We start from the raw sequence: 27,245 nt of genomic DNA, 5'->3' as shown, positions 1-27,245 counted from the left end.
CTACTATCTCAGTCTACAGCCAGTTCCCACTTTCATATGTTCGCTGACAACATAATTGGGTGACATGTCCAAGGCTTTTCATTTCAAATAACCTCACTAACAGTACCAAAATGATGATTTTACTCAGGCAAATTTTAGCAAGTACCTTAAGCTATTTGAAGGTAGTTAGGAATCATTCTTTGAAAAAGGAACGTCTTATTATTGTATTGCCTATATTATTTTCCATTATAAGAAACATCATTAGAATCACCAGTATTTTCATTGATTCCCTTGGTACCTGAAAATTTATCTTTCCTGAACATAATGTGGGGAGGTGATGGCCTCGTAATATTATCGCTGGACTATTAATCCAGAGACCCAGATAGTGTTCTGGGGACCCTGGTTTGAATCCCACCACGGCTGATGGTGGAATTTGAATTTAATAAAATGTCTGGAATTAAGAATCTGATGATGACCATGAATCCATTGTTGATTGTTGGAAAAACCCATCTGGTTCATTAATGTCCTTTAGGGAAGGAAACTGCCATCCTTACCTGGTCTGGACTATATGTGACTCCAGACCCACAGCAATGTGGCTGACTCTCAACTGCCCTCTGGGCAATTAGGGATGGGCAATAAATGCTGCCTGGCCAGTGACGCCCTCATCCCGTAAAAGAATAATGAGAAAATAATATTCAATTTTTGAGCATTTTTGGATTGGAGAATTACAAAGATTTGAGTGAAAAAGTCTTTGCTCATCTCAGTCCTAAATAACTGACCGTTTAGTTTGAGACTATGGCCCCATGTTTGAAATTCCTCTGTTGGAGAAACATTTTGTCAGTATCTACTCTGTTAAGTACCCTAAGAGTTTTGTATCAGTTTCAATTGGATCACCTCTCATTCTTAAAAACTTCAAACATTCCAAAAATAGACCAAGTCTGCTCAATCACTCCTCCAATGACAATTATCTTATCCATGTAACTAACCAATATGATTCCACTCCCAGTCTTGAACTCCTGTGTTCTGTGATACATCACAGGGCAGCAACATGTTAAACATGATTTACTTTTCATAAATCCAAAGTGACTCTGTTTAATCATGTTGTGATTTTCCAGGTGCCCTGTTACCAGATCACTTATAATAGGTTTGAGCACTTTGCCTACTTCAGATGGGAACCCAACTGGCCTATAGTTCTCTGTTTTCTCCGCTCTCTTTTCTCACAATGGTGTTATGTTTATTTTCTTCCAATTATTGCAGTATTGCAAAATTTAATGTGATGTTTAGTTTTTTTAGGTGAATGCTGAGCAGTTGTCTTTTCTTCCTCTTTAAAGTTATCCAAGTATATCATATGATCCACTATTCACAGAGTATCTTCTGCATTATCATGCCAGAATTTCACCTATAGAAAGGTCCAATGCAAAAGGAGACCATCATGTCTGTGCGGGCTGACAATAGCCAATTGGTCTAATCACACTTTCCGATTGTTGGTGTAGTTTTATAGGTTATTGCACTGAAGTACAAATCCAGTTACTTTTCAAATGAAGGGTCTAGGCCCGAAACGTCAGCCTTTCTGCTCCTATGATGCTGCTTGGCCTGCTGTGTTCATCCAGCCCTGCACCTTGTTGTCTCGGATTCTCCAGCATCTGCAGTTCCTACTATCTCTGATTCACTTTTCAAATATGATGGTTTGAGACTTTATCATCTTTGCAGAAAGAGAGTTTCAACATTCCCACAATCTTTGATGTGAAAAAACTTGGCCTCAAGAGCTACATACTTGTTGCATCAAATCCATGCCTCTCACTGCCAAACCCCAAGTTATGGGCGCCTCAAGTAAGGGGATATTATCTTTCCGTCCACTCTCTTCAGAGCCCCTCATAATATATTCTCTGCTTTCGTTATGTAGATATATTTTAATGCCTGCATGACCACCCTATCTACCTGCCTGGTCATCCTCACAGATCTGTGGACAATCAGTCAAAGTTCATTACTTTTGTGTACACTTCTCAGTATTCTACCATTTCTCAGTATTCTACCATTTCTTGCCTTGGGTTAGCTTTTCTATCTGAATTCTGCAAATAATCTAAATACTAGTGTAAAAGAATGCATTTGAATCATAATTAAAATTGACCTTCAAATAATGATTAAACTTAAAAGCATTTACCAACAAGGCACAATAAGATTGGGATCTTTTCAATTACACAGAGATAAAAATTAGTTAGTGAGACTAATGCTGTTGGATTGGACTTGGTATCTATGTTCTGCAGGAGACAGTTCTGGGTTATGTGGTGATCCTGGTATCCCGGCTCATGGTTCGAGACTAGGCAATGAATTCAAGATAAAAAGTCTTCTGCGTTTTAGCTGTGAAGCTGGTTATGCTCTCCGAGGTTCATCGGAACGATCCTGCAGACCAAATGGGTCCTGGTCAGGTGTTCAACCAGTTTGTGAAGGTAAGTGTCTCCTTCTTCGAAAAAAAATGAGGTGAACTATTCAAAAGGCTATTACCAAATTTGCCAATAAATATATTCAATGATTGAGGAAATTGAAATGAAGCACAGTGAAACTTGGATTTTAAAGGTTTGAGTCACTGCAGCAGATAAGAAAGACCGAAGCGGAGGAAGAAGCCGACAGTCTGGAGATATGTGACATAGTGAGTCGTTGTGTAGAATTGACAGTCATCCTAGAAAACAAAGAAGCAGGGAGATTGTAAAAAGTGGCAAATATGAAACTTGGGAAAAAAAAAACGTGTGCGAAGGAGGAAATCCCAAAGCTGAAGAAGTTGATAAGTTAGTGAGAGAACATTTTTTTTCCTACATTTTATACTGAAGTTTGTAAGTCATGCTGGAAGTGATTCTCTAGAAATGAGAGGAAAAAGCAGCCTTGGATTAGTCTAGATTTTGCAAAAATGAAATGGGAAAGTCACCATGACTGTATACTGATCACGCTGTCTGATGAGTTAAAAGGAGACTTCAAACTGGCATAACTCAAATTTGTTTATCTGTGATTTTGTCTAGCCAGGCATCCAGTTTTACTGAATTTACCATTCAGCACTGTTGATGGAAAGACAGAATTTTTACACAGAAAAGAAACTTGAAGTCAGCCTCAGCAATCAAGGATGTTTTGTTGGGATCAGAGGCAAAATCAAGGCAAAATCTTGAGCTGTGGGAAGGTGTTTGATCACTGATCTAGGAGTTTTAGAATAATTGAATCCCTACAGTGTGGAAACAGGCCATTTGGCCCACCAAGTCCACACCAACCTTTCGAAGAGCATCCTACCCCGTCCTGCCCTGTAACCCTGCATTTCCCATGACTAATCTACCCAACCTGCACATCCCGGAATACTGTGGGCAATTTACCATGGCCAATCCACCTAATCTGCACATCTTTGGAATATGGGAGAAAACTGGACCACCCGGCGGAAACCCGCGCAGACACGGGAAGAATGTGCAGACAGTTGCCCAAGGGTGGAATTGAACCCGGGTCCAAAGCGCTGTGAGGCAGTATTGCTCACCACTTTAGGGAGGCTTAGATCCACTCGTGGGTGAGGGGTTGGGAATGCGGTATATAATCATGAGCAGGTAGCCTTGCAGAACTGGGTTGAAGCACTCCGGCTTCTCCTAGCCCACAATTTCTTCTGAAGAAGGGTCTAAGCCCAAAACATCAGCTTTCCTGCTCCTCTGATGCTGCTTGGCCTGCTGTGTTCATCCAGCTCTACACCTTGTTATCACCGTAAAATCATTTATCTTTCTCACGAAACAGCCTTCAGCTCTCTTTAACAACTGGGCTTCCCAAGGGCACATACCCATGCAGCCAAGCTAAACCTGAAACAGAGGTTAAATATGCAGTACACAACCTCAATAAAATTACCCCAAGGAAATTGAAATTTGAAAATAATCAGTTTCATTGCCCCATCAATGAGCAGAAGAAGAGTGAAGATTAAGTGTGCATAAACTGAAGGATTTGAATGAAGAATTAATCTACTGCTAAAGCATTACACAGCATTGCACAATGAGTGAAAACAATCATTAACATGATGTAGCAACAGAGATGGAGAGAGTACATTCTGAACCCACTCACCACAACAGCATCTGAATCTAACACAAAAAAAAATTTAAGAAAAGGAGGAAAGTAGACTAAAAGGAAAAATATCAAATGGAATCGGTCAGAGGCTTGAAAGGCGAAATGCAAAAGACTATGTCAGTAAAACAGTCTGAAATACTGCAGTTGCAACCTTCAGAGCAACAGGAAAGCATGTGCAATGTAGGAAGCACTGATGCCACAATGTATAAAGTCTCCAATCAAACCATTACTTTTAACACCATATGTGTGGCATAAATAGTTTTTTCTAAACTTTGAAATCACATTTGCTTAGGCGGTTGGTTTGTATTTGGAAATGTTTTCCATGATTCAGTAAGATCATGGCTGATCTGATAATCCTCAAATCTACTTTCCTGCCTTTTCCCAGCAACCTTTGATTCCATTATTGATTAAAAATCTGTTTATTTCAGCCTTGAATATACTCAATAACCCAGCTTCTACAGCCCTCTGCCTTAAAGAATTCCATAGATTCAGTACCATCTAAGAGAAGAAATTTCTCCTCATCTCTATCTTAAACATGCAACCCCTTATTCTGAGATTATGTGCTGTAGTCTTAGACTCTCCTACAATGGGTAAACAACCTTCCACATCTTCTCTATCAAGACCCCTCAGAATGTTATATGTTTCAATCAGGTCAAGTCTCATTTTTTCCAAACTCCAATGAGTATAGGCCCAACCTACTCAACTTCTCCTCATAAACAGACACTCCATGCCCAGAATAAACCTCGTGAACCTTCTCAAGATTGTCTCTAGTGCCAGTCTATCTTTCCTTAGGTAAGGGGCCCATGCTGTTCACAGTATCATGCTTATACATGTGCCAATTTCTTTCATTATTTCATAGCTGTATCATGTGGAAATCCTGGCACCCCAGAAAATGGGAAGATAGTTTACAGTGACGGTGTGGTATTCTCCAGCTCCATTTCTTATTCCTGCTGGGAAGGCTATAAAACGTCTGGTCTAACTACCCGGCATTGTACTGCTAACGGAACATGGACTGGATCAGCTCCTGACTGCACAGGTTAGTGTTACAGTACAGAAGCAGCAGTGAAATATCCTGCGATGGTTTTCAAACCAGCCCCCTCTTCTCATTCATCACTGTGAAGAACAATTTAGAATCAGATAGACCTGATTTTATTACCTACCACATATCACACCAATCCACTAAATCCAACTGAACTATTTGGTCCTTTAAAAGGCTTTCTTTAAGCCTTGATGTGGATGTGCCGGTGTTAGACCGGGGTGGATAAGGTCAGAAGTCACACAACACCAAATTGTAGTCCAACAGCTTTATTTGAAATTGCAAGCTTTTAGAGTACTGCCCCTTTGTCAGGTGAAGAGGTCACTTCACCTGACAAAGGAGCAGCAGTCCGAAAGCTTGTGATTTCAAATAAACCTGTTGGACTATAACCTGGTGTTGTGTGACTTTTGGCTTTCTTTCAGTCTGACAAGGCTAATGCTTGCAAACAAGTTCAGGAGGATAAAAATGATGGATTTTTGTCAGATCATACCCAAAGAACATTAGCCTCCTGTTAACTGATATCCATTACTGCCTGTAATTTCCTTCTCCAAAACTGTAAAAACACTAGTTGCATTGGAAAATTTAGTTTGTTTATATTTAGTGCCTTTTGAATCTTAAGCTGTTTAATTACGGGTATGAATGAGCATCTCAACATTATTTGTCAGTGTCAAAGTTCTGTAAAGGGAGAAAGGCTAATTCATGCCTGATAAAGCGAGCTTTGACAAGAGAGAATTATTTTCCGTCTGGTTCTTTTCGTTCCAGAAATTCATGCAAGGATTGTCAGTAACTGTCTGTAACTAAAAACAGAAAATGCTGAAAATGCTCCATAGTTCTGGCAGCATCAATGGAGTGAGAAAAGGAGGTTCAGGTCAATTAACTTTCATTAGAGTTCTAATGAAAGGTTATTGACCTCCCATGTCAAATCTATTGCTCTCTCCACAGACCTGACGGATATTTCCAGCCCTTTTCCTTCCAGATTTCCATCATGCACTGTACTTAACATTTGTGTTCTGTGAGTATTTGCCCTTGCTCAAGTAAGTGGGCTCTCATGACTGTCAGTGTTTTAGGCACAGTGTCGTCAAGAGTTTTCCATCTCCCCTATTAATACACTCAAATACCTGCAGTATTAGCTGCAGATGGAGACTGATCAAAGTTCCACAATGCGCTGTTCATAATGCATTCTAATTTGAAAGAGACACTTACAGATTCTGGAGTTAATTATTATGCAAATACCTTCAATGATCAAATTAAAACCTTGTTTAATTGAGGTTTTGCATCAATAATTGTACTCACCTTTTGTTGGAACCTTTTGTCAGAGTCCTCTGCTGTTCTTTCACTATAAATATATCTTACTTGACCTAGTGCCCATGCTGTTAGAGATAATTGCAATTGTTGGCAATTCCTCTCACTACTTGATCTCTTAAACTCCAGTGTCAAGTCTCTTAGTGGAGTATAAATCCTTTCACAGCCCAGAAAACTGACATCTCTGTTTTTACTTTGCTCATCTCCTATGAATTGGGTTGAGTAAGCAATAATTTTTTAAGTACACCTTGATTGTATTAGATCACTCTATTCAGCTTTTGGACCAGGATTCAAATTAAAGATAAAATGGGATTCCTAATAGTTAGAAGGAAGCCTCTTCCCAGTTAATACCATATAATGGTAACAAGCAATTTTACTCAGAAGTATTATAGAAATGACAATGATCACATTGGTACAACAAGAATGTGTCTTTGAGATTTAAGACTGTGTTTGACAAACACTAGAGGCAGGTTCACTTACCATTTTGCCATGGTATATCTCACCTGGCACGACTTAATCTGATCTGGGACGTGGCCCATTCCAACATTACAAACCATTAACTCTGATCTCAAGTATTTATTGTTCCATAAGGTACTATAATATAAGGTAATATGAAGTTATATTTTATGAGTAGAAGCTGCAGTATAAAGCACACTTTAGCATATTAAAAATTGAAGTAAAACTTTTTTTTTCCTTATAATATTGATAAAAAAACTAATTCTGATCTAACTTTTTTAAAAAATGAATATTAAAATGTAATCTATTTTTGATGATAGTTGAAATTTCCATTATGTAAGGAATGGATAAAAACATTGTAATGACTTGTAAGTAACTGAATCACTTCAGTCAGATTTGTTTTGGGAACAAGAGAATTAGTTTGGAAACTCAATATGATTTTATAATGTTTGAACATATTGAATAATTTTTGCTGAAAAAAATGACAATTGTTACAATTTTCAGTGATATGATAAAAGAGCATTTCAGTGATAAGTTGAGACGATAATATGTATCCACAAGAACGCTAATGACAGATAAAGGTAGAGAAAATGATTGTACTGTTGGGTGTAATTGTCATGCAGTTTCTTCTGGCATATTTTAATATGAAGAAGTGGCTAAAGATAGAATGAAGTAACATTCTTGTTACTTCACCTAATAGATTCTTCATTGTGAAAAGGCCAACAAAGTGAATTGTGTGGTCTCATCATTTGCAGACTTTCTTTCAAGGATCCATTGTCAACCTGTTGAAAGAAGGCAGGACTGCAGTTAATAAAGGCCTAAAATCAAAAGTGCAGATGCAATCCAAAAAGAAATAAATTACAACACAGCATTGAAAATCATGAATATGTCTCAACCCTAAACAACATTATTAAGGCAAATAAAGAGGAATAAGGATATATTAAAAATTAAATAAACATTATGGAGAATAAGACAAAATGAGGTGTGACAAGGATGAAATTCAGATCAGTCTCCCAGTGAGCCATATGAACATGTTCATCTTTATGTTCCATCACTTTAGCTAAAGTGTGACATAACCCTTGAGAGGAGCAAAGCTGCTACATGTTGTGTGAATTATTATTTTGTGAATTATTTGGAGATTTGAAATTGTAGTTTAGTTTAGTTTCATATTTCTAAGTGCATTTTGGTGATTTTCGGAGACCATTTTGCACGTTCCATTTTAGCACCCTGCCTTCATTCTGAAAGGCTGAGCAATATTTTAATGTTAAAGCAAAGACAGCAAGTAAAATAGGTGGTGCAAAACAACAATTGCTGGCCTATACTCTTTTACTTGCGAGCTGTGTGGGGAAATTTAGCTGCACACTGTAGGAGTTTTTATGACTGTAATCTTCATAAGTAAAAATTATCATCTGCAGCATGTAATTACAAAGTAATAGAAACAATTTAAAGAGATTTTGGGCACCAAACAGTTTAAGAAAAACAATTTAAACTACAAGCATAAAAAATCATGAAATTATATTTTTCCAGAATTAAAATGCTGCGTTCATGAGCAATATTGAATAATGAGGACAAGAATTACAATATTGAACTGGAAATAAAATCATGCTCTGCAGTGTTTTAACTTTTGTTTTTTTCCTTGTTATGGTCAATTATAGTTATTGACTGTGGTGACCCAGGTGCTCTCGCTAATGGTGTCCATCTGGGAAATGACTTCACTTATAATAAAACAGTGACCTATCAGTGTAACCCGGGCTTTCAGATGGAATCAGCTCTATCTTCTACACTGCGCTGCATGAAGAATGGCTCTTGGAATCAGACCAAGCCAGTTTGTAAAGGTAGGTACAGATGCTATGTGGAAGCAAGGGGCTGTCACTACCGCACAGTATATGCTCAGTTCCAAGTATGCAAGTCTTCTAATTTGCACAATTGGTTAATCACTGTTCATTAGTTCTATCCATGCTGATGATAAATGCATTTAACTGGGCAGCGTTTGCATTAATTTTCAAGTTGACGATTTGATTGAGATCAACGCTACCAAAGGAACACTGTAGGTAAGCTCATAATGCCTTTAATGGTAATCCCTATAATTGAGGACCCACGGTAAGCATCTGAGGAAGATCCGGTGGTTGAATAGGAAACTGAGAGTGGATACCTTATCTGCTTGATCAGTTGTTTCTGGACAAAGTAATCTTTCTAATGTGAGTACTGTAGTCAAGAACACAAATAAATGTGTTCTCCCATTAACCTCTCTGGTTTTATCACTGGTAATTACAATCCAATAATAGGAATATGGATAAAGTTGTATCACTTATTCAGGAATTGAAGCTATGAGGACTGGTGCTGTTTTTGTGCTTAAAACCCTAGTAAACTAATTGACATTTTTGACAAGGAGTTGATTCTGACTTGTCCAAAGGATTAAATATAGTGAATGTGAATTAAAATGTAGCAACTTTCAAACAAGAGGGGATACCAAATAAACTTGTTCGCTCCAAGGATAATGGTATTTTGGAATGCATTACAAAGGAATGTCATTACAAATAGATTTAAATGACATGTAGACAAGAAAGAAATTGAGGCATAATTTCAGATAAGATATAAATATAATAGATGATATTTGGGTATGAAATCCCTAGGCATTCCAGGAACATGGCTCTGCATTTCTAATTATTTTAAGGCTTACTACGAAAGTATTGGCCATGGATTTATTGATCAGAGCACAGCAGCAGTAGGCCACTGTCAGATTACTCATGTGCTCTGAGATTCTTTGCTTCCCCGGATGTGTGCCATTAACACTCAAGAAGCTTAACACCATCTCAGATAATCCACTGTTCCACCTCTGATCCTCAGTAATAGCAGTATGTATTAACTATATGATGTGCTGCAGAAATTCACCAAGACTTCTTAGACAGCACCTTCCAGATCCACGACTACAACCATCTACAAGGACAAGGGCAGTAGATACGTTGGAACACTGCCACCTGCAAGATCCCTCTTGAAGCCATGCAACATCCTGATTTGGAAATATATAATCGTTCGTTAAGTGTTGTTAGTCAAAACCCTGGAGCTCCCTCCCTAACAGCAATTTGGGTCTATTTGCACCAAATGGATGGCAGTGGTTCAAGAAGACACCTTTATAATCATCTTCTGAAGGACATCTAGAAATTGGCAATAACTACTGGCCAACCAGTGAAGCCCATAACCCTGAATGATTTTTAAAAGAATTACAGAGTAGGTACTTGAGGATTTCACAGCTCCTGTAAGGAATTATCATTTGACCGCTATTTCCAGCTTCCACCAAACAGATAACGGGATCATTTAGCAGCGGAGACTCGCTCTTTCAAACCTATTTCATATCTTTTCAAGGGAATTCACAAAGACCATTCTTGTCAATGTCTTTGGACATGCATTTGAGAATGTTGGCCAGAATAGTGTCAGAAATATTCTGTTCTGTTATTTAACTGGTTCCTGTATACCAGTCAAATTCTTATGAAGTAAGCTTAAGGAGAAAACGGACCATTTCTTCCATAATCATTGTCAATAATTTTGTAATTAGATTCCTGGTCTGAATGTGCTGTAAGTTGGAAGGATATAATAAGTTGAGCAGAGACAGAGAGAGACCCAGAAAGATAACTTTAAGATTGCAAGAAACTGTATGAGAGGCCTAAATAGAGAGTAGGTGATATACATAAGAATGATAGATTTACAGAAGTTGACAGAATATGAAGGAAACATAATGAAAGAGATACTGAGATGACAATGTGGGTAAATGTGTATCAGGCTAACAGTGAAAGAAGTTGGCCATTACAGGAAAGTGGCAACACTCTTTCCTAAAATTTGTTCTAACAAAATAACATTGCTCGGGATTAATGTTATGTTGTTAAGTGGGGCTTTACCAGGTAGTGAAGCTGAGTGTGTTAACCTGATTATCAGAGTCACTGTATAACCTAAATTTAGTACCATATTGCAAAGGTTATGGTGCTGCGGTGTTTTAATGGCTACACTTAATGTATTTGTTTTTGTGTGGTTTTAGAACTCTTTGCAATTAATTTGAAAGGTATTCTAAGGAAAATCAGTCAAAAAATGAACAGTGTTCCCTTGACTGATGGTAGTTCTCATTCAAACATAGTGTTCCAATCGAGCTCGGAGGGATGAACTTACTCCTCGCTTTGTCCTACTTGTGAGCTGGCTACAACAGAGTTTGACTTTAAAGGGGTGTGATATTGCCAATTCAATAAATATGCACTTTACTCTGTATAATTTGCAGCAAAATTTAAGCCAGCCAGGTCCATTAGGTTAACAAGTTTACAATTAATTCTGTTTCTAAAGACTTCTCAGACAACGGTACAGAAATTATTAGCAATGGGAAATGCACAAATATATTCAACTTCCCATTTATGCAAAAAGCTCAAATATAACCCCACAATCTTGCAAAAAATACAATAAAGCTCTGCAGAATATCTGATCATTATACCTGGCCAAGTTAAACGTGAAGTCAGAACATGGGCTAAGTGTTGATTGCCGAGAGTCTTATTTACAGCTGAAGGCCCACTTATCACAATAGCTACTAGGACTGCTGGTACTGAGGTTTTTTCACTAGAGCTGCCATGACTGGGATGATTTTCTTGCTCTTTTGGTGACTGTGGCATTGATTCTGAATTTTCTTCCCCCTGTTCCCGTGCTGGCTGCCTCCCTGACTGTTGGTTCAAATCTAATATTTTTTCAACAACTAAGAATTATAGAGGCAGAGAGAGTCACGAGCATAGAGCAGGCCCTTTGGCCCACTATGTCTATGCCAACCAACAAAAACCAAACTACGCTAATCCCAATTACCTGCACTTAATCCATAGCTTCCCACGTTGCTGGCATTTTAAGGAATTATCCAGATGCTTCTTAAATGTTGCAAGATACCTGCCTCCACCACTCTCTCAGCATATTCCATTCATCTACCACCCTTCGTGTTAATTGTTTTTTAGATCTCTTCTAAACCACTTGCTCCTCATTTTAAACTTATGCCCTCTGGTCTTAGACACGTCTGCCATGTGGAAGAGATTCTCATGATCTACTCTGCCTATCCCTCTCATAATTTTACGTACTTCAATCAGATCCCCCTCAGCCTCCTCTGCTCCAAAGAAAATAAATCCAGCTTATTCAAACTCTCCTCATATCTGAGACTTTTTATCCCAGGCAATATCCTGTTGAATCTCCTCTGCACCCTCTTCAGGGCATTCACATCCTTCCTATAGTGGTCAAACAGAACTGAACACAGTATTCCATCCCTGCCTAACAAATGTTTTATAAAATTTTAACAGGATTTTCTTCCTCCTATATTCTATGCCCTGGCTAATAAAGGCAAGCATCCTGCATGCCTTCTTCATCACTCTGCGTACCTGTGCTGATGCCTTCAGGGATCTATTGACCTGTATACCAAGATCCCTTTGTTCCTCAGTTCTCCCTAGGAACCTACCATTCCTTGTGTATATCCTTCTCTTATTAGACCTCCCAAACCTCCACTTATTAAGATTAAATTCCATCAGCCGTCTCTCTGCCCAATATACCAGCTGATCATTATCAGACTGCAGCCTGATACCATTCTCCTCTTTATCGACAACACCCCACTTTTTGTGTCACATCTAAGTTAATGTACATAACAAGCAGCAAGGATCCCAGCACCGATCCCTGTGGAACACCATTGGCTTTCAATTACAGTTTGCCCAATTAGATTGAATCTCATGTGGTCTTACTTTTTGGACTAACCTCCCATGTTGGACTTTGTCAAAGGCCTTGCTGAGGTCCTTGTAAAGTACATCAACTGCACTGCCTCCATCAGTACTTTTAGTCACGGTTTCAAAAAAAACTCAATTAAATTAGCCACTCCTTCTAACAAATCCATGCTGACTATTCCTGATCAATTCTTGCCTTTCCAATTATTGATGAATCCTGTCTTTCAGATTCCTTTCCAATAATTACCTGACCACTGATGTCAGAATAACTGGTCTGTAATTACCTAGCCTATCCCTGCTACCCTTCTTGGACAAAGGAATCACATTATCTATCCTCCAATCATCTGGCACTTCAGCTGTGGCCAGCGAAATATTAAATGTATTCACCAGGATTCCAGCAATCTTGTCCCTTGCCTCCCAGAAACGCCTGGGATACATCTGTTCAAGCCCTGGGAATTTATGCACCTGCATGCTAAAACATCTAATACCATCTACTTATTAATCTTAATGTCTTCTAGAAACTCACCATCCCAACTCAAATCACCAGCTACAATATCTTTCTCCACTTTCAATACGGATAACAAATATTCATTTAAGACCTCACCAACAAAGTTTGACCCTTTGGCCTCTAATAGGTGCCAATCTTTCCCTGTTAATGATCATAAGCTAACAAGCTTATAAAAAGCCTTGCGGTTTTCCTTGATCCCAGCTGCCAAAGATATTTTATTGCCCCTCTTTGCCATCTTAATTTCTTTTTCAGCAACCCCTGTACGTAGTTTCCTGAAAGTGGCATCACATGTTGACAGGGAGTTGAAGAAGGCGTTTGGCACACTTGCCTTCATGGGTTAGAGCATTGAGTATAGGAACTCAATGTTCCTATGGAGTTGTTGTGGCTGTACAAGACATTGGTGAGACCACTTTTGGAGTACTGCTTACAGTTCTGGTCACCCTGCTTTAGGAAGGATGTTATTAAACTGGCGAGGATGCAGAAAAGATTTACAAGGATATTACCAAGTCTGGAGGGTTTGAGTTATAAGCAGAGGTTGGATAGGCTGGGACTTTATCTCTGGTGTGCTGGTGGCTTAGGGGTAACCTTATAGAGGTTTTTAAAGTCATGACAGATATAGATAAAGTGAGTAGCCAAGGTTTTTTTTCTACATGGTAGGGAAGTCCAAAACTAGGGGGCATAGGTTTAAGATAAGAGGAGAGAGATTTAAATGGGACCTGAGGGGCAATGTTTTCACACAGAGAATGCTGCATATATGGAGTGGGCTACCGTAGGAATTGGTAGAGATGGGTACAATTACAGCATTTAAAATATATCTGGACAGGTTCATGACTAGGAAAAGTTTAGATGGATATGGGCCAAATGCAGGCAAATGGGACTAGTTCAGATTGGGAAACCTGGTCGGCATGGATTAGTTGGACTGAAGGCTCTGTTTCCATGCTGTATGACTCTACGTGCCATAAGATGTGCCAGAACAACTGAAACAGAGGATGAAGTGGTGGTTTCATTAGTTCACCAGCTGACAGTCGAGTGTTGAAGGGTTTTAATGTGTCTGGCATATGCTTCCTTCTTTTTCTCTATCAAACTCATAATATCCTTTTCATTCAGGGTTCCTTGGACTTGCTGCCCTTGCCCTTCATTCTTAAAGGAACATGCTGGCTATGAATTTTCACTACTGTCAAAAGACTTCCAATTACCGAATGTCAACTTAGCTGCAAGTTGCTACTCCCAGTCAATATTTGCCAGATCCTGGAAAACTCCATTAAAATTAGCCTTCCCCCAGTTTAGATAACTGAGTTCTGCACTATCTTTATCCCTTTCCATTATGGCTTTGAAACTTACAGAGTTACGGTCACTATCCCTAAAATGCTCGCCCACTGAAACTTCAACCACTTGACCAGCTTCAGTCCCTAGAAATAGGTCTAGAACTGCCCCATCTCTTGTAGAACAGTCTACATACTGGCACAAAAAGTTCTCCAGGATGCACTTTAAAAATTCCAATCCATCTAATCCTTTCACACTGAGGTGATCCCAGTTAATATTAGCAAAGTTGAAATCCTGTCCTTTATTAACATGTCTCAGTGGTTGCAACAATATCATGTTCCTATGTGCTGATCAACGCTCTGACTTCATCTTCCATACCAATTGGGCCACATAACCTCACTCTGAGAGCTCCATAGACTCTGTGCCTCCAAAAAGCAGCTTGTGTCTTTCACAAATGCTACAGTTTAGCTGTTGTAGGCCAGTGTCCTTTCCTTCAAAAAGTTTTATTGGAAAAATCAAAAGATTTAGACAAGCATCCAGCCAATAACATTATAAACTTTTTTTTAAGTAACTCATGTTCATAACAAAGAGAAACAAATTTCAGGGTCATTTATTCTTTTAATTATTTAATAACAGTGACTTGTGCAACTTAAATATTAATAGTGAATGGTGAAATGAAAACTGTCTTTGCACTAAAACATCCTCACTGGAGAAATTCTGCATATAGATTTCTTGTTGACTATCATCCATGTGTACAAATGCTAACTTTATATGAGGTAAAATAAGATCCTTGTTGATCTTTTGTGTTTATAAAGTGCTTGAATTTGTTGCTTGTTTTTTTTCCCTTCCACTTCCTACGAAAGCTATCACTTGCACACAGCCACCCCTAGTGCTTCATGGAAGAGTGCAGGGATCAGACTTCAGATGGGACTCGAGCATCAGCTATAATTGTTTGGAAGGGTATCAGCTCTCCTTGTCTGCTATTCTGACCTGTGAAGGAAATGGGGTTTGGAGAGGAGAAGTCCCTCAGTGCTTGCGTAAGTTTGGATCACCTTTCTTGTATAATTTTAACTTGGAAAGCAGGGTTGCCATTTTCTTTTTTGAAAATGTTGTTGGTTAATGATCTGTAAATTGTATCTTTGGTTTTCATTGTCTTCTAGTTAAGTTTGAGTTTGATGATTAATAAATCTCCACTGCTTTATTCATTTTCTTTATTGCTTTCCCCTACCCATTTATTGCGAAAGTTAACCTCAAATCTAACCTGTACCACCTCCTTTAGTGGTTGAAATAATTTTTGTCCTCCATATAAATAACAAGAGTTGTGGGCTTAATAATACCTTCAGTCTGGGATTCTTTATCTAATGTCAAGCATCCACCAATGGTCAGTAAAGCTAAGTTATTTGCAAGTATTTGTGAGTTGAGAATAGTGAGCAATTCTGATTTTTCCCTGACCCCCTCTCTGGAGAAAGATTCACCTCATGATTCAGCTATACAAAATACAAAATATCTCAAATACAATATCCCAAGACTTTGTGATGTGCCAGTGCCTTAATTGTATTACATCGCAATGCCGGTGTCTTGATAATTTGCTATAAATATTCACTCAGAAATAAAGAAAAACTATATTCGAATACCATATTTTTGAAAATGACATCTTTTAATTTACAATACAGTATGTCATTTTCAGTTGAATTCATGTGTTAATCCCTGGAACAAAACTGCATCAGACATAAAATTAATGGAAGACCTTTACAGTACACAAAGTATGGCTTGCATCATTATTTTTGGGTGTGGCAATCATCAATAGTTTACTTGTTTGAATTTTAAGCTAACAGACTTGCAAACTGTTCGTCCACACAGGTTGTAATCTATATTGCAAATCTTGATTTATTTCTCTTTTTTTGAAGAAATCCAAAGTGCTATCTTGTATTATTTGTATTGACTTGCAGATATGCTTATAGGAAGACAACTTTGTATTTTACAATTGTTTTTAAAGGACCCTGCTGGTATGCAGCAGGAAGACACTGAGATAATCAAACACAGACTCTCATGGGCCAGTGTCACGTGACTGGAATTATTTTGTTTTCCTGGGACCTGTTGAAATAGTAATATCCCTTTTCAGCAAGTAAACAGGGTCATATTCCATTTGTCAAAATGTAATTTGCAATTTGTACAACATGGACATAACAAGGACACAAACAATGACAATTATGTAAGTAATGCTGTTTGCTGACAGTATAATTCACTTATTCCTCTTGCTTTATCCTCCTGTCCTAAATGCAGTGACTAATGCTGGCTGCAGTCCTAGGGGAATCAATTGGCTGCATTGAAATGGCCACCTCTTTTATGATTGTAGGTAGCACATCTCAACAGTACCATTTAAAAGTAAGGGTGTTATGGTTCAGACATTCAGGGCACTGGAAAGGCCATGGGTGGAATCTTCCCAGCCCCCGAATCAAGTGACGAGTGGTGAGTCAGTTGGTGAAATGCAGTGAGATTGAATAAAATGAGATTCTCGACATCAAGGAAAAGTCAGATTTTCTACCCAAGGTTTTAACAGAAACATGAGAATCTCATTAGCAAGCATGCGAGGCCTATTTGCATGCATCAACATCTGCTATTACCTAATCTTGCTTCATAAACAATGCTGTTTGCCATTTTCTGAGGTACTGGAGAGGAACTAGATGGTATTGACATGAAGGCCTGAACAAGTACCTGGTGACTGTGTCTCATTGGTGTCTTTTCCAAGCCTGCATCATGTACAGCATTTCCAACATCTCAGGGTATGCTACATGAGCAATGACCATCTGCATCCGTCATCAGACACACACCAGTCCCATTACTTCTTTGTCTCTGATTCATTTATAATACAGCCAACTACTTCAGAACTGCACTCTGAAGTCCCCCAACAAGTAACATTAGTGTCACACAAATGCTAGGCAATGACCATCTCCAATAAGAGATAATCTATCCATGGGCACTTGATGTTGAATGGCACGACCATCACTGAATCATCCACTATCAATACCCTGGGGGTTACCTTTGACTGGAAACTCAACTGGACTCTCCATATAAACACAGTGGCTACAAGAGCAGATCAAGGGCTAGGCATACTCCAAATGAGTATCTCAACTCTTGATTCCTCAAAGCCTGTCTGCTATCCACAGGCAAAAGTGAAGGGTGTGATGGAATACTCTCCACTCCCCAGAATGAGTGCGGCTCCAACAATGCTCAAGAAACTCGATGCCATCCAGGATTTCCACACTGTAGGGATTCTATGAAAAAATCTATGGACAAAGCAGCCCGCTTGATTGACATCACATCCACAAGCATCCTCTCTACTATCGATGCTCAGTAGCAGCAGTATATACTATGTACAAGATGCACTGCAGAAATTCACCAAGGATCCTCAGACAACACCTTCCAAACCAACAACCACTTTCATCTAGACAGACAAGGGCAGCAAATACATGGGAACACCACCATCTGCATGTTCCCCTGCAAGCCACTCACCCTCCAGGCTTGGAAAATATCACCGTTCCTTCACTGTCGCTGGGTGACAATCCTGGAATTCCTTCCCTCAGGGCTTTGTAGGTCTACCTACAGCATATGAACTGCAGCAGTTCAAGAAATCAACTCACCACTACCTTCTCGGCAGCAGCTAGGGATGAACAATAAATGCTGGCCCAGCCATCGACACCCATGTTCCACAAGAGGAAAATAAAAATATGCAAAACAAAAACCCACCTTTCATTGTAATGCTATGCTGCTCCAGGTCACTGCAGACTGAGTGTGCTGTATTATCCTTACCTGATATTATGTGACTCCATTGACAAACAATGTTGCCAGCATCTTCAGATGATTCTTTCCAACCAACAGTTGTTAACACAAAGGATGATACCCTGGATTAGAGCCCTGTGTATTCCCACAAATGGACTTTGTTCTCAGAGGCTGGGATTTGCTACCTACAGATCAAATCCTTAGGGTCTATACAACAAGAAATTATTCCTGTTCTGTTCTAAAGTTGACAACACAACCTCACTGTCGAAGCCCCAATCATTGTTACTCTCTGGAATCTTCCTTGGTCCTACCTCAGGAAGTTGTTGTTATTAATATATTGAGAACTATATGCCTTAATGTACAATCAACTTGGGATTAATATAGTAACATCATCAAGCTCAAATCTCTTGCTTGAAAATTGATCATATGATGGTCTTCCATGTTATTGCTTGAGTTTGTTCTGGAGTTGCTTTGAAGTTGCTTCCTTTTGAAGAACAAAGAAGACTATTGCCAACTATGTAACGTCTTTGCACAAATTGCAAGTTTTCCTACTTTGTTTAGTACTTAAAATACTGAACTGTTATTGCAATTTCAAGTTTAGCTGCAGGATTGAATCTACATTTATTAAATTGACAGATATAATTGTGAGGGACACTGAGGCAGTGTCAAACATGAAATCAATTCTGTCAGTCTCTGTGTGGGCTTTGTGGACAACTCAAAGCCTAAATTAATGGTTTGGAACGGGAAATACCACCTGGTTTTTTGAAGTGTTCTTTTGGGAGTTTTGACTCATATATTGCCAGACTAAGACAGACAGGATCTCTGAACTCTTTCATTATGTGACAGCAAGTATTGTCCCTGAAGGAAATTCATGTGCTAGAATCTTGAACAATATAAATATTTTTATTGTAAACAAAAGCTGTGGTGTGACACTTCACAGTCAGAGAGATAAGTTATGCTTAGAGTGTATAATTTTCACTCAGTGATTTTCATTGGTTCTATATCATGATTCTGCACTATAAAATAATTACATACAATTCTTAGCATTTGTGTTGGGAAGTTTTGTGCTACCAACGTAGGATTCTTAACATTTTGCCAAACACCAACAACTCTAAGGGCAAATGCCAAACATTACCAAGTTTCTTATCAGTGCTGTTCTAAGATCACAACAGCAAAAAGTGATTCTCCTCTAACATTACTTGTTTCCCCATGGAAAAGATCAAGAACATTTGCATTTATATGGTACACAGTCATGAATTAATTGCAGTGTCTCAAATAAAGAGTGTACCTGGCATCAAGATTTATTATCCAGCATAATGTCTTGAATAACATCGCCATCCTGCGGTACTTTTTTTGACATTTATTGCTTGTGAAAAAAATCAATAATGTACTTGCTGCATCCTTTTAACAACATAACTATACACCCAGAGAACTGAGTGTTTGATAAAGCAATCAGTGTAACTGCTACCAATTTCAGTCACACTTCACCACAATAGCACTCACCTATTTTGGAACTCCATGCATGGGGCACCACACCTCAGCTGAAAGTTAGGCAACCTTCTGTCAAGTCATGCCAACACCAAGATCTCACCAGTAAGTAGGTTGGGGTAGGTCAAGGACTGCTTTTCTCATCCACCTCGAATTATAGCTGCACTTCAATTCTTGGTGTGATTCACTTTTGCCATAGGCAAGATAGGGATTGTGCTGTCAAATCCTTACTACAACCCTATATTCTGTCAATCCATCAGACTTTATAGCTGCGCATCCAAACATGGTCATTGACTCATACAGGCCCTTTGGTCCAACCAATCCACGCCGAACATGATCCCAAACCAAACTAGTCCCATCTGCCTGTTCCTGGCCCATATCCCTCCAAACCTTTCCTATTCATGTACCTATCCAAATGTCTTTTAAACATTGTAATTGTAACCACATCCACCACTTCCTCAGGAAGTGCATTCCACACGTGAACCACCCTCGACACAAAAAATTTGCCCCTCAAGTCTTTTCTAAATCTCTCTACTCTCACCTTAAAAATGTGCCCTCTAGTCTTGAAATCCCCCATCCGAGTGAAAAGACAATTACCATCAACTTTATCTATACGTCTCATTATTTTATAAACTTCTATCAGGTCGTGTCTCAACCTCCTACGCTCCAGTGAAAAAAGTCCCAGCCTATCTAAGGGCATTGATTCTATGCAGTTCCTTTTGTCGGACTTGCTTAAAACTATCCAGCTTGAACACAAAAAGACCATTTTACTTCTTTCCAATGGCTTCATTGACAGACCATGAAAACTCCAGTTCACTCCTGTGACTGTGGTGATCTCAACTCGGGAAAGTGTTAAGGATCCAACAGTTAGAAAGGATTTTACTTATTCAGGGATCATCAGATCAGCCATTGTTCCCCTTCCTGTATGCTATCCAGTAATGTGTTATGTGAAAGTATACATGTATAGAAGACAGGCAAGGATCAGATTAGGTTCAGTGATCATAAGTAGTGGTCGCATGCTGGCTCAGTTGTTAGCACAGCTACCTCACAGCATCAGGGATCTGGGTTCGATTTCACCCTTGGGCACCCTTTTAACCTGTCTGTGTGGAATTTGCACATCATACCCATGTCTGCGTGGGTTTCCTCCGGGTGCTCCAGTTTCCTCCCACGGTCCAAAAATGTGCAGGTTAAACAGACTGGCCCATAGTGTCAAGGATGTGCAAGCTATGTGGATTAGCCATGAGAAATGCAGGGATTAGGGTAAGGGATGGGTCTGGGTGGGCTGCCCTTCACAGGGTGGGTGTGGACTTGATGGGTTCAATGGCCTGTTTCCACACTATTCTGTGATATTCTGCGAAGTGATTGGCTGAAAACCAGCTGTATCTGAGCAAAGATCAAGGTTTAAGGAGAGGAGGGAAGACTCCCTGTTGGGAGAAGGAATCTTTCCCATAAAGTCATGTGGTAACTTTTGAAAGCTGCAATGGTTTATCAATGCAGTGTTCCAAATGCAAGTTTTCCACAATGTGTGCATTCCACTTTCCTTGCCTGTAGCTGTTTTCTGTGGAGACCCAGGGACTCCAGTGGAAGGGCGAATTGAAGGAAGAAGTTTCACCTACAAATCTGAAGTGTACTTCCACTGCCGACCTCCTTTTCTGTTAGTTGGATCATCAAGAAGATTTTGCCAAGCGAATGGATTCTGGAGTGGAGTTCAGCCATCTTGTATCGGTATGGTCACCTCATCCATCATGCTGGTTAATGTTCCTCAGTTTGTTGTGAGTTATAGAAATGAAAATGCAACCACTGCAGAGAGGTCATGCTTTTCTGAGTTGTCGATTGAGATAGGCTTACGGGGAGAGTTATAAAGGACCCTGACGTTTAGCTTACATCTTTTTACTTTTTCATTCCTCGTCTGTAGTCACCTTCTGTTTCAGATTTGCTTCTTTAATTTTATGGCTCTATCTCTAATCAATTTCAAAAATGGAAAGTTTAGAGCTGGGAAAATCATTCCACTGATACAGAGCTTTCATTTTGACAGCAAACACTTATTCTTACTATTAACAAGAAAGTAGTAAAAATATCTCATCAATAAAGTGGCAGTGTCACAGTCCAGTGATCACACCTTTTAAGAGATTGGGCCTTGAAATTAAGTTATGTGAATATTAAAATGTTCATATCCAATTTCATTGTCTGCTGATTAATAGCTGTTTTAATACTTTAAAATAAATAGTCCACAAAGGAGTTGATTATCAGTGTGTCGTATGTATATGCTAATATTACTTTGATGTAATTTCAAGACATTGAAGTATTCAGCATATGAAAACTGAAGTGAACATAAATATTCAAAATGACTAATTTGTAACCTGTTTAAAACAAAACTCTTTGTAGCATAGCCAGAATTATGAATATACTTTTGTTCTTTTTCATCTGTTTCAATGTTTCCATACTCTTGAAAAGATCCAACACACACTATATGTCCAGATCCAGGCACCCCTCATTTTGGAATGCAGAACAGTTCCCAAGGTTATGAGGTAAAAATAACAACTGAATCAAATATTCTGCCAATCACCCCTACCAATTGTTTCCTTTCTATATTGAGAGCATTTATGTTTTTTACAGGTTGGGAGCGCTGTGTTTTTCAAGTGTCGAAAGGGCTACCATATTCAAGGCTCTACAACACGTTCCTGTCTTGCCAATTTGACATGGAGTGGTGTGCATCCTGAATGCATTCGTAAGTTTTCTAGGTCTAAAAAGCAAAGTCTGCAAACAGTTTCTTTTTCTATGTTTATTGTGCTGCTCCATCTAATTTTTGTATACCTCCTGTTCTTGTCCATATTTAGAAAGGTATAGTTCAGTTAATTACATTTATTTGTCACAAGTACCAGTGAAGTGTGATAAACTATCTTCACCATATGGGTTGTTGCTTTCTGTCAAGTAAGTGGTTAGACTGTCAGCAGGTAATAGCTAAGGATGCAGCTGTACCTATTCTTTCCAGCTGTTAAGAAGATTTTTCATTCATTTTCAACGTGGTGTCTGTTGTAATCAGTCTTTATCATTGGAAACATAACCAATGATTAGAAGAAAGTTGGCAGCTGATTTAACATTGAAATGTTGGCATGTGAGTGAATTGAAATTGTAAGTATACTAATTGTAAGTGTTCTTTAATACAGCACGCCTGAGTATTTAAAAAAAAAACATTTTGTATAGGAAACTGCAATAAATTAATTGAGAGTTATTTGCCAAATGGTGATTTGATGCAAAGTTTAACACATATTAGTGTAATATGTTTGTGGAATGAACCAGTAGCAACTTATAATCGGTGTAGAATGCTGCCACCAATACCAATCCTCCTTTCCGAACTAAGTCCAACGTCTACTCAGTTAACAGCAGTCAAGACTGAACCACACGTACGTCTTAACAAGGAGGTGTTGTTTATTTCGTGATAACAATAGGTACAAGTGACATTGACTAGTTAGGCACAATGACAAAGACCATCAGCATCCAGAGTTAACATATCGGATCCCCACTAGGATTTCGAGCAGGACTCACTGGCTCTTCATCTAAGACTGTGTGACATCATCAGATCTGGTGGAATCTGATGCAGTCTTCAACAGTAACCCTTTCAGAACTATTACCTTGTGCAATAACCAGTTGCATATAATAGAAATTCAGGCCTAACATAAAAGCCATAAAATGATCAGAAAACAACAAGCATAGGTTTCCAATCTACAGGTGAACAAAGTCTCCAGTTTTAGAGCACTAAGTCAAAAATGGCTGCATAGTATGGTGTTGTTCTTGGTGGATAACACCATAACACATTATTAAACCACATTTTCCAAACGTAATCATTGCTTCTCTCAGGAATGGTAGAAAGAACATTCCTACACGTCTAAGGCCAATTGTTGCCCAAGTAGACTTCAACCCAAGTCCAGCAGTTGTTGTTATGGTACTGTTCTGACCGACATTCATACAACATCAAGATTTTAACAAAAAAGCCAAAAATGCTGGAAGCACTCAGTCGGTCTGGCAGCATCTATGGAGTGAGAAACTGAATTAGCATTGCAGATGGTAACTTTCATCAAATTTTTGAAGAAGCAACGAAGAAGATTGATGAAGGCAGAGTGGTGGATGTGATCTATATGGACTTCAGTAAGGCGTTTGACAAGGTTCCTGTGGTAGACTGGTTAGCAACGTTAGATCATATGGAATACAGGGAGAACTAGCTACTTGGATACAGAACTGGCTCGAAGATAGGAGTCAGAGAGTGGTGTTGGAAGTTTGTATTTCATGCTGGAGGCTTGTGACCATTGGTATGCCACAAGGATAGGTGCTGGGTCCACTGCTTTTTGTCATTTATGTAAATGATTTGGATGTGAACATAGGAGGCATGGTTTGTAAGTTTGCAGATGACACCAAAATTGGAGGTGTACTGGACATTGAAGGTTACCTCAGAGTACAATGGGATCTTGATCAGATGGGCCAGTGAGCCAAGGAATGGCAGATGGAGTTTAATTTAGGTAAATGTGAGATGCTGCATTTTGGAAAAGCAAATCAGGGCAGGACTTAGACACTTAATTGTAAGGTCCTGGGGAGTGTTGCTGAACAAAGCGACTTTGAAATGCAAGTTCATAGTGTCTTGTAAGTCGAGCCACAGGTAGATAGGGTAGTGAAGAAGGTGTTTGGTATGCTTGCCTTGATTGGTCATTGCATTGAGTATAGGAGTTGGGAGGCCATGTTGCAGCTGTACAGGACATTGGTGAGACCACTTTTGGAATACTGCATTCAATTCTGGTCTCCCTGCTATAGGAACGATGTTGTTAAACTTGAAAGGGTTCAGCAAAGATTTACAAGGATGTTGCCAGGGTTGGAGGGTTTGAGCTATAGGGAGAGGCTGAATAGGCTGGGGCTATTTTCCCTGGAGTGTCGGAGGCTGAGGGCTGACCTTATAGAAGTTTATAAAATCATGAGGGCCACAGGTAATGTGAATGCCCAATGTCTTTTCCACAAGGTAGGGGAGTCCAAAACTAGAGGGCATAGGTTTAAGGGGAGAGGGAAAAGATTTAAAAAGGACCTAAGGGGCAACTTATTCATGCAGAGGATGGCGCATGTTTGGAATGAGCTGCCAGAGGAAGGGGTGGAGGCTGGTACAATTATAGCATTTAAAAGGTATTTGAATGGATATACGAAAAGGAAGGATTTAGAGGGATCAGGGCCAAATGCTGGCAAATGGGACTAGATTAATTGAGGATATCTGGTTGGCGTGGATGAGTTGGACCAAAGGGTCTGTTTCCATGCTGTTCATCTCTATGACTCAAGAACTGTATAAAAGAAGAGGACATTAGAGGTGAACAACTTTTTAAGCGATCATAACGATTTGCAAGAACAGAGAAAGAAAGAGAAGGTCTGTCACAGGGTGGAGGACATTCATGGTGAAATTACAAATGGACCATGGTGCAAAGATGGTGTGTGCTTATAAAAAATTACCCATTTAACTCTTTCAATTTCTCCCTCATCATGTCCTGATTTGGGAATTCAGCCAAGTCAATAAATTGTATTTGATTCCAACCATGTATCTGATTGCTTAGTTTTTAATCACCCAGTCAAATAATTGTTGGTAGTCAGAATGAAGAAAGCATGAGAGATCCCAAGTATTCTGTAACATGCTTTGGACAGAGCCAGTGTGTGATGAGAAGGTGAAATTGTGCTTTGATCTTTTATTACAACACCGTCTCAAGCAACATATTTAAGAACAAAATAAACAGCTCCTTGCATATGAACTGTTTGCATCTGTGTCTGTCTGAGGTAGCGAAAACACTGCAGAATTGCTACATACAATGCTTCATTCCCAAGTGGCATCATCAGTTAATTGTGTATGAATTACTTACTGAGGATATAAACTCTGATTACCAAGAATCCCTTGTGGAAACATTGACTGCAATTAGTATATCGTCTCCATTATTGAAAGGCATCAGTATCAACACACAGGTATTAGGTAATGCCAGGAAAATGTTCCAGGTATAATTAGCGATGTACGACCACTAACTGGAATGGATTGTAAATTAATTTGATGATGAGAATAGACATCAGATGATGAGCAAACAACTTTTTCATTGCTCAGAAGTGTCACTCAGATGTGCAAGTCATGAGCAGTTTATTCCAAAAATATTAATTATAAGCCATTGGCATGAATAAGATAGTTGCTGCAGTTTTTGTCTAATGGTACCATCTGAGTAGGTTTCCCAGATGATTTTTTTGTTGCTTTAGTAGCCTCAATGAGATTTATTACAATGTTAAATGGACTTTGCATAGTCAGGTTCAGATAATCTGTGTGACCAATTGAAGCAACTGGTCCCTTACAGCTGAATGAATATTTTGTGTGTATTGATCACACTTGCCAGCCGTATATCTAGCAGAAATCCCAGAGGAATTGTGTAAGTGATTTACATTGTTTTTCACAAGGTCTCCACAGCTATTCTGCCAAAGTTATCTCACAAGCAGGAAGACCCCAGAAGATCTCTCCCTAAGTGTTGTGCATCTTATTGTTAAAATGTTTCAAACTGTTTGCTGAGTTTTAACCATTTGATTCATTCCAGGGAAACAACTGGCAAATTTTTGATCCTGCACCTTTAGTTATTTACAATAATCTGATTATTATTGCTTCATTGGCTGATTTCTCATTCTTTATTTTCCTTCAAGCTCACAGCTGCCGACAGCCTGAAACACCTGCAAACGTGGATATGAGAGCCATTGAACTGCCAATCATGGGTTATACCTTAATTTACACCTGCCAGCCAGGATTCTACCTCGCAGGAGGATCTGAACACCGGGCATGCAAGAGTGATGGGAAATGGTCTGGAAAGCCACCAGTCTGCCGAGGTAATTGAAGTGTGAATGGTAAAAAAGGATAAGCAAACAAAACTCAGCTCCGGACAATCTCTTGGCAAGTGTCTGTGGAAGTGTGCCATTGCAGGAGCCTGCATTTGGAAGCTCTCAGTTTTGCCAGGTTGTCTGTGCTGAGTAAATTCAATTTTTGACAGGCTGGTCCTAGGAGACCTGCAATTGCAATTGGCCCACTCTCCCCTGTGTCAGACCAAAGAAAAATCAACTAGGATCACCATTCCACAACTCCTGCAGGAGAACGACATGAGAAAACTATGGAGCAGCTTTATGCTGTAAGCAGTTTCTCTCTGTGTCTGTTAATAGTAACTAAAGAAATAACCTGTCTCGTGTGTTACAAATTGGCAGTAAATTAATGTAAGAGTGCTTGGCACATAAATGAAATGTGACACTGATATTTGGAACTGTGGCACCTTGTTGAAATGAGCTGAGGAAATCTTATTCTCTTGTGGCTGATCTGTTCTGTCTTTGAAATACTAAATGCAGCATTGGTGGTAAAAATAAGAGGGTACCTTTTGCAACTCTAACCTTTATAAGCCTTATGGTTCAAATATCCTGCATTTGGTAACATCTTGCCCAAACAAGGGAGTTGTTTGAATAAAATGAATGGAAAGAGTATTATTTACAGTGGGATTTTAAGGTGTAGAGCTGGATGAACACAGCAGGCCAAGCAGCATCAGAGGAGCAGGAAAGCTGACGTTTCGGGTCTAGACCCTTCTTCAGAAATGGGGGAGGGGAAGGG

General features: G+C 39.2%; 1 protein-coding gene across 1 annotated transcript in view; it reads left to right on the top strand.

The window, feature by feature from the left end:
* The window catches only part of LOC109928798 (CUB and sushi domain-containing protein 1-like), a 2,165,117-nt gene that overhangs the window by 2,100,959 nt on the left and 36,913 nt on the right, over window positions 1-27,245 (top strand). The window contains exons 61-68 of the mRNA XM_048597409.1: window positions 2,244-2,426; window positions 4,916-5,092; window positions 8,506-8,685; window positions 15,205-15,378; window positions 21,161-21,334; window positions 22,064-22,137; window positions 22,226-22,337; window positions 26,303-26,482. Of these exons, the coding sequence (XP_048453366.1) occupies window positions 2,244-2,426; window positions 4,916-5,092; window positions 8,506-8,685; window positions 15,205-15,378; window positions 21,161-21,334; window positions 22,064-22,137; window positions 22,226-22,337; window positions 26,303-26,482 (1,254 nt within the window). The remainder of the gene's footprint in view (window positions 1-2,243; window positions 2,427-4,915; window positions 5,093-8,505; window positions 8,686-15,204; window positions 15,379-21,160; window positions 21,335-22,063; window positions 22,138-22,225; window positions 22,338-26,302; window positions 26,483-27,245) is intronic.

This window comes from Rhincodon typus, chromosome 5, assembly GCF_021869965.1.
Source record: "Rhincodon typus isolate 14 chromosome 5, sRhiTyp1.1, whole genome shotgun sequence".
Classification (NCBI taxonomy): domain Eukaryota; kingdom Metazoa; phylum Chordata; class Chondrichthyes; order Orectolobiformes; family Rhincodontidae; genus Rhincodon; species Rhincodon typus.
The sequence above is the reverse complement of the archived record's forward strand: the minus strand, read 5'-3'. Positions and strand labels throughout refer to the sequence as shown.